Raw genomic sequence first — 13,700 nt, 5'->3', positions numbered from 1 at the left:
AGTTTCTGGTGTCCTTAGACAGCTCTTTGGTCGTGGTCATAGTGGAGTTTGGAGTGTGACTGTTTGAGGTTGTGGATACATGTCTTTTATATAGATAAAGAGTTCAAACAGATACCATTAATACAGATAACAATTGGAGGACAGAGGATCCTCTTACAGAATAAGTTACAAGTCTGGAAGAGACAGAAATTTGGCTTGTTTGTTGGAGGCCAAATACTTATTTTACACCATAATTTGCAAATATTTTTTTAAAACTCAGACGATGTGATTTTCAGGATTGCTTTTTCTCTTTTTGTCTCTCATAGTTGAGGTATATCTATGATAAAAAAAATCAGGCCTCTCTCATCTTTTTGAGTAGCAGAACTTGCACAGTTGGTGGCTGACTAAATACTTTTTTACAGAGCTACTACCGTCTAGATGTCCGTCTTCAGTCTGCTCTTCTGAAGAGGGATGTTAAAGTGCCGCAGCTCACTCAGATTGATGCTGTTTCAACCAGAACCAGAAGAACCAGAAGAACTGACCACATCAGTCCTTACGGTGGACACCAGCTCATTATAAAACTGAATCTACAGCACTGCTGCACGTTTAGAAACCATTTAATGGGGTGGAACCCAAATACCTGTCAGATCTACTTGTGGTTATCAAACCCAGTATGCTCCACCATTCCAGTTCGTGTATTCTTTCTGAATTTCTTTTATTTTGTTCAATCACACTTATGTCAAAGTCAAGGGCCGGGGGCCAGATCCGGCCCTCCTGGTAATTCTATCCGGCCCTCCAGATATTTAAGGCTTAATTGGATTTATTCTAGAATAACATTCCTGCTTTTTTAATATTCATAATTATCTTAAAAAGTTACAGTTTTAAAAATTGGCATTCTGATAGCTTTTTGGACTTTTTTGGGATTTAGTAAGGAGTTTGGCTAATATTTACATGCTAGCTATTTTGGCTAATTTAGGATTTTTTTAAGTTTTTTAGGCTGTTTAAGTGTTAGGCTACTATTTACATGCTAACTATTTTGGCTAAAATTAGGCTTTTTTTTCTTTTTAGGCTATTTTTAAGTTTAGATAATATTTCATGCTAGTAGCTGTTCAGGCTAACTTAAGATTTTTTTTTAGTTTTTAGCCTCAGCATTTTCAGCTATCAACATATTTCAGCTGCTGGCTAGCAATTTTGGCTAATTTAGGCTTTTTTTTCCTTTTTAGGCTATTTTGAAGTAAGGCTAATATTTAAGGACCATGCTAGCTGTTTTGGCTAATTTAGGCTTTTTAGGCTTTTAACTAATATTTTAGCTGACTATCAGCTTCAGGGTTTTCTAATTTCAGCTACCAATTTCCGCTTCTTCAGCTATCAGCACTAGAATCTTCAGCAGCCAAATTCAGCTTACAGCATTCACACTAGCATTACTGCAGGTAATGCTAATTATCTAGTTCATAATGATGTTAAAAAGTTATGGTTTTAAAAATGTAGTTTTAGTGTTCAATAAATGTTTATCCTGTGCTTCCCGTGATCCAAGGTGTGTTTTGGATTTTGGCCCCTGTGTGATTGAGTTTGACACCCTGTGGTATATTATATCTTATTTTAGCTTTATGTGAGATAAAAAAAACAAGTCTTTCTTTTTATCCTCCTGTCATTCTTCTCTCTTCATCTATCATTTAAAGATAATCTCCGATCCTCTGGTTGTGTTCTGATTTGTCTACATTTCATGTATATTCTGCTAATCAGACGCAGTCAGTCGTCGTCACTGAAGAGGAGTTTGTGCTTCATCTGAGCTGCAGGGAACCATGGAGGTCCGTGAGATTCACCTTCAGCACAGACATGAAAACAGGAAAGGAATAAAACAACTTTCTAAAATCAACACTGTCACACGAGCAGCACAACCTGCCTGTGATGTGTTTAAGTTCTCAGGATAAATCAGCAGTTTGTTTGAATTCCTGCAGGTTTGTCTCAGTAAATTATTGTTTTTCTCTTTACATAGCAGCAAACACACACACATGTGTATGTTCGTTGTCAAAATCTCCTCACTGATCTGCATTAGATCCGACTTTTAGCTTAGCAACGTAATTTACGAGCCGACCATGAACGCTGCAGGAACACATCGCTGTCTAGTCAAAGTACAAAAACATGAGGTTCTTATGCGTCTTTAAATTCCATCTGCAGTTTTACAGAAACCTTTCTTTGATCTTGAACATGTCAAAATAAAACACTTTTTAAAAATATTTATGCATCAAAGCTTGTGAAGTTTTTATCATAGCTCTACAAATAATCAAATAAAGCTCGATTTAACATATGAGAATTGAAAAAGCTTCTTAGAAGAAAAGAGAAGTCCAGTTGATTGCTCTTTTTTCACTTCGATGGAATGAACCTGGATGAACAAGGATCTACACAGACACGGTTCTTCTAGTTTTGGGAAAGTTCCCAGAACAAGAACAAAAGGGAAACTATTAGAAAACTGGTAGACAACAAGAACCCCTCAGATGTACCATGAGGCTCAGGCTCAACTACACAATCCTCAAGAGCTACCAGAAGCTGTAAGGGGCAAAAAGCAAAGAACATTACGCAGAGAATCAGACAACCTTCAAAACAAGATAGACAAAACAAAAAACCTCTTCCAGAAGATCTTTATCTTCAACCAAAAAGCGAAATGTATCCAACTCAGAAGAAGCAATGCAGATGGTCCTGACTCTGACCCATAAACAAGAACATTCTAATGACAGGCCTCACTGCAAGGTTCATGAAATCCTCACAAAACCACTGGAAAACACACAAAAATGGATTCAGAGTCTTAATGGCCAACAGAGAAGGAGGTACTTTCCAAAGAACTTAATTATTCAATCACATCTTAGCAAATCCCTTAGGTCAGTAATTCCAAAACTATAGTCCTCTTCCCCCTGGGGGTTACCAAAGGCTGTGGGGGGTGCGGTAAAGGATGGAGACACGGTCACGACAACAACAGGAGAAACTATCCAAGGGGACAAGCTGTTCTGTAAACACCTGGAAGACGAACAACTGCAGCTGATATCTGTTATAAGTTGGACTCATACATGTACACACATGGGTATGTGTGTGTGAGGTACATGGACCATGACTTCTAGTCATGGATGGTCTCCAAATACCCGGTAAATACACTGCAGGATCCATCGAGAGGCTCTTCCTTCACAGGTAATACCAGCCCGTCTGAAACACGCTTTGGACACCACAGTTGTCAAAGCCTGATTGTTGAACTCCCCTTTAGTTTCTGTGCTGCACAGTCAGATGGGAAGCAAGTTTGAGACTTTGTTTCTTCAGTTTTTTCTCTTTTGGTTATATATTTTGGCTAAAATGAGCACAATCTTACAAGAAGTAACGAGTCATTTTAACGATTCAATTCTGCTGCACCACGTGTGTTGTCTGCTGTGATGGTCATTTTGACAGTAAAATAAACCTACGATGACTCAATTCTCAGGGTTTATAACAATTTATACAACTTATTTCATTTTAAAATGATTTTATAATAGTTTAGGTTCATTTGATAAACTCAGACATATCAATTTGGTTGGATGGTAGGAATAGAAATCAATTAAATCAAGTGATAATAGAGCCCCTAATAATCAATAATTAGGGTCAAACTAAGGCCAAGTTCAACTTCTGGAAGAACTGCATGGACACAAACAGCAGGAGTCTTTCCTGTGCGGCCCGATTTTCTGTGCTGAAATGACCTCACAGTGTCAAGCACAACTGTAACACACATCTGAGGGAGCTGAAGGCGCACTCGGCACAATGCCCAGAGACTTCAATAGTCACATGACTGGATACCTAATCCATTACTACAATGTTGACTTTGTCATCAGCATCTGACCAGGAGAGCTTTAACTGTGATCGCCACAGACAGGTTCTAGAAAGCAAAACATACCAAAAACCCTGGTAGATCTCTGAATAGACCTGCATAGAACCTGGAGAGAACAGGGTTACTGTCTAAGCCACATGTGTCAAAGTCAAGGCCCGGGGGCCGGATCTCTAATTTAGGCTTTTTGTTTGTTTGTTTTGTTTTTTAGGTTGTTTTGGAGTTTAGCTAATATTTCAGCTGTTTTGGCCAATTTCAGCTTTTTAAACAGTTTTTTTCAGACTATTTTGAAGTTTAACTATTCTTGTCAGCTACATGCTAGCTGTTTTGGCCAACTTAGTTTTTTTTTAGGCTAATTTGTCATTTAGCTAATATTTTAGCTGGCTATCAGCTTCAGCGTTTTCATCTATCAGCACTGGCATCTTCAGTCATATTCATCTTACAGCATTCACACTAGCATTATCACAGGTAATGCTATATATTTAGTTCATAATTATGTTAAAAAGTTACAGTTTTAAAACTGTAGCTTTATTGTGTATCCTGTTTGGCCCGAGACCTAAGATGTGTTTTGGATTTTGGCCTCTTGTGTGATTGAGTTTGACACCCCTGCATTAGAGGGCTTGTGACAAAACCAAGGCTCCATTTGCTTCCATGTAAACCAGACGACACAGAAACAAGTTAAAAACATGGTTTAGCTGCACAACTTTTTTCTCTTTCTGAAGAAAATCCATTTTTTTAAATGGTTTTATTAGGTTTAAGATCAAAGTTGCCCTTAATTGAGGAAAGTCTTTATAAAGTCAATCCCAAAAGAGGCTTTTAGTCTCAAAACTTTGGTTGTTTTTGGTGATAAAGAGGTTTCTGACCTCTTATTCAGCCCATTTCACAAAGTGGCAAACACAGAACTAAAAGCTGTCCAAACAAACTAGCAGGTCACATGACTTCAGCGTTTGTCCATATCTCTCTGATTGGCTGATGAACACCTTAAAGGTTTGTTAGACCTCTAAGCATATAAAGATAACCCCTGTAACCTCAGACGGATCTGATTGGCTGCTGAGGTTCGTACCTGTGAGGACAGCAGGTTACAGTCGATGTGACCTCCTCTTCCCGTCTTGTGTCGCTGCAGCAGGGCCGCCATGATGGCTCCGTGTGCGTACAGCCCTGTTGCCAGGTCGGTCATGGCGACGCCTGGGCGCACCGGCTCCCCGTCCTGTGGATAGAAGCAGTGCATTGTGGGAGGTCTAGCTTGGTTGGATGATACTTCTTTATCAGAGCATTTCCTGATGAAACAGCAGCTGCTCTGACTTTTAAGTTTAATATCTGATTAAAAAAGAAAGAGAAGGTACAATCAATTTAGAAATGACTATTTGGTACATCAAAATAAACATTTGTTGTTATTTTTTTATTTTTGCAGACTTTCTGGAGGAAGCTGGAGAATAATGAGGTTCAGAATGGAGGAGAATAGTTTTTTGTCTATGAATCAGGTAAATGTCAGTGTGAGGAAGTTTGAAAAACACCAGACAGTTCCCATGAGAAAGACTCATTACAACTCCAGGATGCATCTACATATTTTTACTTTTGTTAATTCTAGCAACGACCAAAGCAGCCCACAACCTTAAGTGTGTTTTGGATTTTGGCCCTGATGTAAGAGAACAGCAGAGAAGAAGCTGACCTCCGGCCCCGTGATGTGCATCATCCCAGACACTGCCGAGGCGATGGAGTCGTAGCCCGGACTCTGAGCCTGAGGACCGGTCTGCCCGTAACCTGAACACACACACACACACACACACACACACATGGGTGAGTGCATCTGTGGCGCTGTGACCCGAGAGGAAACACAGCAGGGAGTCAAACGCCGCTCTTCCAAGAAATCTACATTCCAGCTGCGTGTTGAGTCTGCCGCTCCGACTAAACAACCAGAGCGGTTTCCTGGCTGGACTCGGCTCTCAGATCGCTCGCTCACATCAACAAAAAGGCTTTCCAAAAATGCTTTTAAAGAGATAAGAGGCCCGCGGCTCACCACTCTGAATCACACCTTTACCAGCTATCGCACTCCTCGTCCTCCAAACAAACATACATGTTCATCAGATGAGGAAGGTCAGACCTGCAGACAGTGTGTTCCACAAACAAGAGGTGGAAAAGGGAAGATATCTTTAATCATGGTTATCCTGCAGATTAAACCTGCTGACTATGAATTTGGATTTTATTTTGAAGAGATTTACGTTGTTTCCTTTTGCAAGTGTACTCTTCTTTGGTTTCAGCCAATCAGAAATCAGTCGGACAGGAAATGAAGATGTAAAAGATGATTTAGATCAGGGATTCCTAAACCTTTTCTAATGAGAGCCACATAACTGTTTTCAGAAACAGAAAAAGTGTAACAATCACAGCCTAAATGTAACGATTTTCCAGAAAGCCACACATAGTGGAATCTTAAATAATTCCTTTCTGTAATCTTCATAGGAATAAATATTACTAAAAGATTTTAAAAACTAGATATAAAGTATGTCCCGCAATAATGCTAGTGTGAATGCTGTAAGCTGAATGTGGCCGCTGAAGAAGCTAGTGCTGATAGCTGAAGATGCTGAAATTGATAGCTAAAAACGTTGCAGCTAATAGCTGAAAACATTGAAGGTGATGCCAAATTAGCATAAAAAACTGAAAATATTTTATAAATAAGCCAAAACAGCTAGCATGTTGCCTAAATATTAGCTAAACTCCAAAATAGCCTAAAAATCTGAAAAAAGCCTAAATTAGCTACAACAGCTAGAATTTAGCTGAAATATTAGCTTAATGTCAAATTACCCCTAAAGAAAACTGGTAAAATGTGTAATTCAGCCAAAACAGCTAGCATAAGGCTAAAATATTACTTAAACTTAAAAAAAAAAAAAAACTTAGACAGAAAAGACTACATTGGCTAAAACACATAGCATATAGCGGAAATACACGCTAAATGCCAAATCAGCTAAAAAAAAAATGTCTAAATTAGCCAAAACCGCTAGCCTGTGGCTAAAATATTAGCTAAACCCCCAAATAGCCTCGAAATTCATAGTTACTAAAACAGTTGAAAAAGTTAGCATAAAAAGAGCCGAATATTTTAATAGCTGAAAGAGCTGAAGAGCTATGGACATCCAAAAAACGTACAGAAAAAAGTACGGTCATAAAAGTAAAATAGTAAAAAAGAAAAATGTAATCACTATTAAACCAATAAATATTCTCTCCTCTCCCGTCATAGTTCAGACTGCAGAAGGGTGGATTCAAAAGTCACGTTCTATGTGGGTCTCGATCGCCGTTTCTGATAGTGTGTGGGGGCCGGAGCAAATGTGGAGGTGGGCCGTAGTTTGGGGCCCCCTGGCATAGATGGAAGTGCTGATGATGCTGCTGTTGGCTTTAGGGTTTTTATCGTCTTTTATGAAGTCACTAATGGTAGTTATTGGAAAAGGCTCTATAATAGTAGAGGATGAAACCAATGGTGAAAACATGACGATATTTAAGGTAATAAAATGATCTAATATTGATGCTACTACTCTGTTCCTGTCCGTGTAGGTGTACAGATGTGACGGACACTCAGGTCTGTGCTGCCATTATGTTTGGTGAACACACTGAGACTCAAACTGCTGACAAAAGCAGTCAAAGTTTTACAGTTTATGTTCCTGCAGAGAAAAACAAATGAGTGTTCAGTGATAAGCAGCCGCCGGTGCAGATGCCCTCCAACGTCACGCTGCTCCGTCTTTTCCAGTTCAGCGACACTGAAACATCCACAAAGAACCAGAACACAAACAGATGCCACCTGTCCATCTCACTCCTCAGATCAGATGAAAGACCTCGCTGGCATCTCTGCGGCTTCTGCGGCCCGCAGCCGGCCATTAAATCCACTCGCCATTCATAACGCCTGACAGGTGTTTGTAGCTTTAGAGCTGTTTGGTTACACGTTCTGGTGATAAAGTGGGACATAATCTGAGAATGCGGGATAAACAACATCCCATAATGAGTTATCAGCCATGTGTGGGGTTGTGGGTTTCATCAGGAAGCCTCTGATTGTTTCAGAACTCGTCACAGGAAGAGCTTAAGAGCACACCAAACCACATGCCATGATCCAGGAGAGAATAGAATAGAATAGAATAGAATAGAATAGAATAGATAGAAAAGAATAAGAGAAGATTTCTGGGATGTAACAGTTTTTCTATTATAGTTTACATTAACTATTTCTCTGTGGGCATCATTGACTGTATATGAGAACTGGACTGAGTGACTCCTCCCACTGGCGTTCCAAACAGGAAGTACCTCCTAACTCCAAGAAGTCAGAATATAGATTAATAAACACCTGTACCTTAGATCGATTTTGTAACATTTTCTTGATAATCCTCATTTTTTTCACGATATTTTTTTCTTTCATTATTAAAGTCATAAACTGGCCAATCAGATGTCTCTATAAAACCATGTGGTCTCATGTCAAACATTTGAAATGCTTTGATTGACAGTTTCTCCTAAGCCCACTCTCAAGTGGGAGGGGTGTGGCCTTCCAACAGGCTCACCACCTGATTGGTGAGAGTGGTTGCCATGGAAACAATGACTCATATTGATTAATCACTGCTTACTGATGGTTTTTGGTTCCAACATGGCGACGTCCGTATAGCGAAAAACTGGCGACTGAATTGATTCACTTTAATTGGAGCTGGAAGTAAATCATTTTCTATGAGTGATGTCACACAAACTCAGTCCAGCTCACCTATACAGTCGATGGCTGAAACCCATTTCAACAAGGAGCTCTCATTTTAATTTTAAACCGTTTTTTTTTTTAAGTTGTGGACAAAAATTGTGGACATTTTATTCTTAACAAACTGGCTTTTTATGGCTAATTTGGAGACAAACTAAATATTTTAGCAAAATTGGCATTTAGTAGGGTTTTTAAGTAATTTTACAAGTTTTTCAGAAATGTATGTGAACTTCAGTGCTATTTCTTGACAGAATTTCCAGTCTTTAAGCCAATTTAACATTTTGTAAATAGCTTTTGCATGTTCAGCAAATCCCTTCAGTAATTAAAGTCACTATTTTCAGCAAAAAGTTTAAGTTTTAAGTTTTATTTATTATGTAGCGCCTTCAAATGGCCATTGGCCAAACAAGGCACTGTACATTAAAAGAACAATAAAAAACAACAGTTAAGATATTAAAAAACAGTTAAAAATAAACTTTAAGAGTAAAAACATATAAATAAGTTAGATAAAAGCGTAAAAACACCAGATAAAAGCTCCAGCATCTTCAGCCACTATTTTCAGCAAAAAGCATTTACACCAGCAGGTAATGCAACTTTTCTGGTTCGACATAGTTTTATTTATTTTTTTCAAATAAATTTTTGAAAAAAATGACAGTTTTTATTTGAAGTATTGATTGAGTTGTAATAAGTTCCTCTCATCACTTCTAAAAAAATACAACTTACTGATACATCTCAATTAGTATGCTAATATCAAATATTGGTTTATTTTAATAACATTTTTCTATTAGTATCAGTAATACTATGTTCGTAAATGATGTTATATCAAGTGTTGTAAGTTAATTTTAAAATAAATTACACAAATGTACATAAATGTTCTGGGTGAAGTCAAGAGCTCATAAAGACCAGATGATCTACACAGTTCAGGAGGCGTGTTTGTACATTACAAAGATATTTAAAAAAAATAGTAAAACACGTCTTTAGGTGAATAAATTCACATTAAATCAGAGAAGTTGCATAAAAACATCTAGAAGTTTGAGAAAGGTTGATGGAGGAGCACCAGCAGAAAAGATCTACTGGATCTTCTGTTGTAGCAGACAGGTGGAAGTTCTTCACTGCTGCAGTAGAGATTTTTCTCATGATGACACACATGTTAAATATCAGAAGTGTGCGTGAGCTCCTCTCCTAAAACGCTCATGAAGGCTCTCAGCGGTGGCCTGCTGACATGTAACAGCGCCATCTGCAGGAGGATGGTTGTACAGCGCTGAAGTCAGATGTTTTCTACACAACCTGAAGTGTGGGGCCCTGTCACTGCGATGCCTTCAGGTGAACTGAGACAACAGGAAGAGATGAGAACTGAAGCTGCTGATCTGCAGAAAAGTTTAGAGCTCATAAAGAAGCCCTTTAGAGCAGATCAGAGGCCCCGCTGTGAGAAGCTGCCGATCAACAGCTCCCTCCCGCTGACCAGGCCTCAACAAAACCCACATTAAACAGCCTGCAGAGGCAGAGCCAGCTCAGCCGGGTTTTAGTGGGGTGTGGCGACCTCTGGTGGCTCAGAGGCAGAGCTGAACGCTCAGGAGAGGACGAGGAGTCATCAACAGCAACATCGAATCACAAACACTGCTCTGAACAGTCCAGACTGAGCACGCTCAGACCAGCAGGTGAGAGCCTACCTGATATGGAGCAGTAGATGAGCTGGGGGTTGACCCCGCCCAGCTGTTCAAACCCCAAACCCATCTCCTGGAGCTTCCCTGGAAGGTAGTTCTCCACCAGGACGTCACACACTCCTGCGAGCTGAAACACAACACGCAGTAAGAGACAAGATGCAGGAAGAAGACCTAACGCTTCCTCATTTATTCACTTCGTTTTTATATTCAGCTTTTGAAAAATCCAACTGAAGGAGTTTAAGTTATTAGAGAGTTTTAAAGGGACACAGGAACCCTTCTTCTTGCTCTTAAGAATTAGACTGACTTTTTCATTTATGATTTTTTTTCTCCATGATTCCTTTAACACAGGGGCCAAAATCCAAAACACACCGTAGGTCACGGGCCAAACAGGATAAACATTTATTATACACTCTAAAACTACATTTTTAAAACTTTACAACTGTAACTTCATAACATAATTATGAACTAGATATATAACATTTCCTGTGATAATGCTAGTGTGAATGTTGTAAGATGGATTTGGAAGCTGAAGATGCTGAAATTGATAGCTAAAAATGCTGAAGCTGATAGCTAGCTAAAATATTAGTTAAATGCCAGATTATCCTAAAAAACTGAGAAAAAACTAAGTTAGCCAAAACAACTAGCATGGTGCTTGAATATTAGCCTAACTCCAACATAGCCTAAAAAGCAAAAAAAAAAGCTTAAATTAGCCAAAATAGCTAGCATGCAGCTGAAATATGTAGCTGATAGCTTAAAACGCTGAACCTGAAAAGTAAAAGTAAAAATTTAAAAAAAAACATAAGTTAGCCAAAACAGCTACTAGCATGTGGCTGAAATATTAGCAAAACACTGACGCTGATTGTCAGCTACAATATTAACTAAATGCCAAATTAGCCACAAAAAAAACAAAAGAAAAAAACTTAGGTTACCCAAAACAGCTTGCATGTAGCTTAAAAAATATCTAAACTTCAAAACTGAAAAAGCATAAATTATCAAAAAAAAAAAGCTATTGTATAAATATTAGTCGAACTCCAAAAAAGCCTAAAGAAAAGCTTAAATTAGTCATAACAGCTAGCATGTAGATTAAATATTACCTAAACTTCAAAATAGCCAAAAAAAATCTTAGTAAATGCCAAAATAGTCCAAAAAGCTAGCAGAATGCAATTTTTTAAAACTTTAAAACTGTAACTTTTTAACATAATTATGAATAATAAATAGGCAGGAATAATATTCCAGAATTACGGAAGAGGATTAGGGCCACTGAAAAAAAAAAAAGCCCATGAAAAATTCTGACTTTAAAGTCAGAATTTTTCATGGGCTTTTTTTTTTTTTCAGTGGCCCTAATCCTCTTCCGTACAGAATAAATCAACTTAAACCTTAAATAACTTTCAATATTTTACTCTCCATAAAAATATATTTTGTCAAAATTATACAAGTTAGAAATAAGCACAAGATAACATCAGGTCATTAATAACAATAGAATAAAATGATCTGGAGGGCCGGATCCGGCCCCCGGGCCTTGACTTTGACACTTGTGTTAAAGCGTTAAGCAATAAACTTGAATGTTTTAGCACTTTCTTCCAATCTTAAACTCTAGAATCTTCCACAAAAAACATTTTTCTCAGATCAGCTGGGAATTTTGACGTATTATTTAAGTGTTACCATGGCAACCTAATGGTGTTTATGGACTCGATGGTGGTCATAATAGGATGACTTCTGACTTCTATGGAGCCATCTTGAGCTGAGGCGTGACGCCCCAGTGAAGATGATTAAAGGTGTGAGTTCCTGCACACGCCCCCAGCCGGTCTCCGCCCCTCGTGGTCAGAGCGTGGAGTCTCTGCAGAGAGTCGGTCTGTGTTGGTGGAGTGAGTCCGACCTACCTCCCGCACCACCTCTGCTCCTCGAGGGTTCTTCAGGTCCACAGCAAGACTCTGAAAGATCACAGTTCATCCTGAGGTCACCAGACGGTTCAGCACTGCCGGCAGACATTCTCAACGTTTAATGATCCACTAAACTGGACTGTGGACCTGATGAAACCCTGAGGTTCTGCTACAGAAATCTGTTCTGGATCCATTGTTCTTACAGAGCAGGAGTCTGCAACCTTCAACAGTTAACAAGCCATTCTGGAGGATTTCTTAAAGACAACATCCTAGTAGGAGCCACAAACATAAAGAGAAAATAGATTATTTTCAAAATAGGTATTAGTTTCTAATTCTTTAGAGGTCTACATGATTTTCTTTCAAAATAAAAGACATACAATCATCTCAATGCAGAAAATGTAGTCATGGGTAGTAAAATGTTAGTAATGATGAAAAATAAAACCAAAACCACCATTTGTGGTGCATCTCAAGCAGAAATTCATAAATTTAAGTAAAAAAAATATATAAACTAGAGCTAATCAAAGTTGCTTTTACTCACAAACTCAAGTTTCTTTTCTTTTGATAACTAAGTGAATGAGTGAATGAAGTATTTGTTCTTAAAGGGGACAATCAATGTCTGATATCCTCAACAAAATATTTGTGAGTACCGGTATATAAAAAGTATATATATAAAAGAATGTGCCTTATTTCCTCAAACCAGCATGATTGAGGAAATGCATTTCTGTTTATTTCCTACATTGCTAAAAGTAGCTTTTAAACGGTTCAGGCACCTTCAAAAATAGGAGACAAAAAAGAAAAAAAAAATCTTTCCAGAAACATTGGGATGAAACAGCATGACAGGATGAATATCATCTTGTCAACATTTTAAATCAGTGCAAGTATCGCATACTTAAATATCACGATATATCACCAAATCGATTTTTCCCTTTTCCCATCTCAACTTTTAGGAAATTATTTTCTGTTTTCAAATTGATGAGCACTAGAGGCCCCACGATTAGTCGACTAATCAACTATTAAAATAGTCGACAACTAATTTAATAGTCTGTTAGTTGTTACTTTATTTTATTTGGAGTCAGAGTGTAGTAAAGCTGAAAGCTTTTTGGACTATTTTGGAGTTTAGCTAATATTCCAGCTATATGCTAACTGTTTTAGCTAATTCAGGCTTTTTACAGTTAGTTTTTTTTTTGTAGCTCAGCTAATACTTCAGCTGCATGCTAGTTATTTTAGCTAATCTAGACTTTTTTTTTGCTTTTTATGCTATTTTGGAGTTTAGCTGATATTTAAGCACCATGCTAGCTATTTTGGCTAATTTAGGCTTTTTTTCCCCGAGTTTTTTGGGCTGTTATGCAGCTTAGCTAATAGGCGTGTTTGAGATCCACAGGCGCCTCGTCTGCATCGTCGGCAAAACTAAGCTGCTGCAGGAGGGGGCGGAGAAAGGCGCCTGAGATGAAGGTGAACGACGAGACTGTACGAGATCCAGGAGTTAGGGGTTGTCCTTACCATTCGTCTGAAAGTTAATAAGCCACTCCTCCTAGTATGATTTGTGCTGTTGTGTCTTTTATATTATTTTTTAACATATTTTAGAGTAAAACTGTTGATAAAATAGCTGCGGGATTCATTACATGTGC

General features: G+C 38.3%; 1 protein-coding gene across 3 annotated transcripts in view; it reads right to left on the bottom strand.

The window, feature by feature from the left end:
* sugct (succinyl-CoA:glutarate-CoA transferase) overlaps window positions 1-13,700 on the bottom strand; it is a 91,354-nt gene that overhangs the window by 74,665 nt on the left and 2,989 nt on the right. For all 3 annotated transcript variants that reach the window (XM_024280577.2, XM_024280578.2, XM_024280576.2), the window contains exons 5-8: window positions 12,073-12,123; window positions 10,199-10,319; window positions 5,490-5,581; window positions 4,884-5,027 (exon numbers count right to left, since the gene is read on the bottom strand). In XM_024280577.2, the coding sequence (XP_024136345.1) occupies window positions 4,884-5,027; window positions 5,490-5,581; window positions 10,199-10,319; window positions 12,073-12,123 (408 nt within the window). The remainder of the gene's footprint in view (window positions 1-4,883; window positions 5,028-5,489; window positions 5,582-10,198; window positions 10,320-12,072; window positions 12,124-13,700) is intronic.

The sequence above is a fragment of the Oryzias melastigma genome, linkage group LG20 (assembly GCF_002922805.2).
Source record: "Oryzias melastigma strain HK-1 linkage group LG20, ASM292280v2, whole genome shotgun sequence".
NCBI classification, from domain to species: Eukaryota; Metazoa; Chordata; class Actinopteri; order Beloniformes; family Adrianichthyidae; genus Oryzias; species Oryzias melastigma.
Note: the sequence above shows the minus strand (reverse complement) of the source record. Positions and strands in the feature narration are given on the sequence as shown.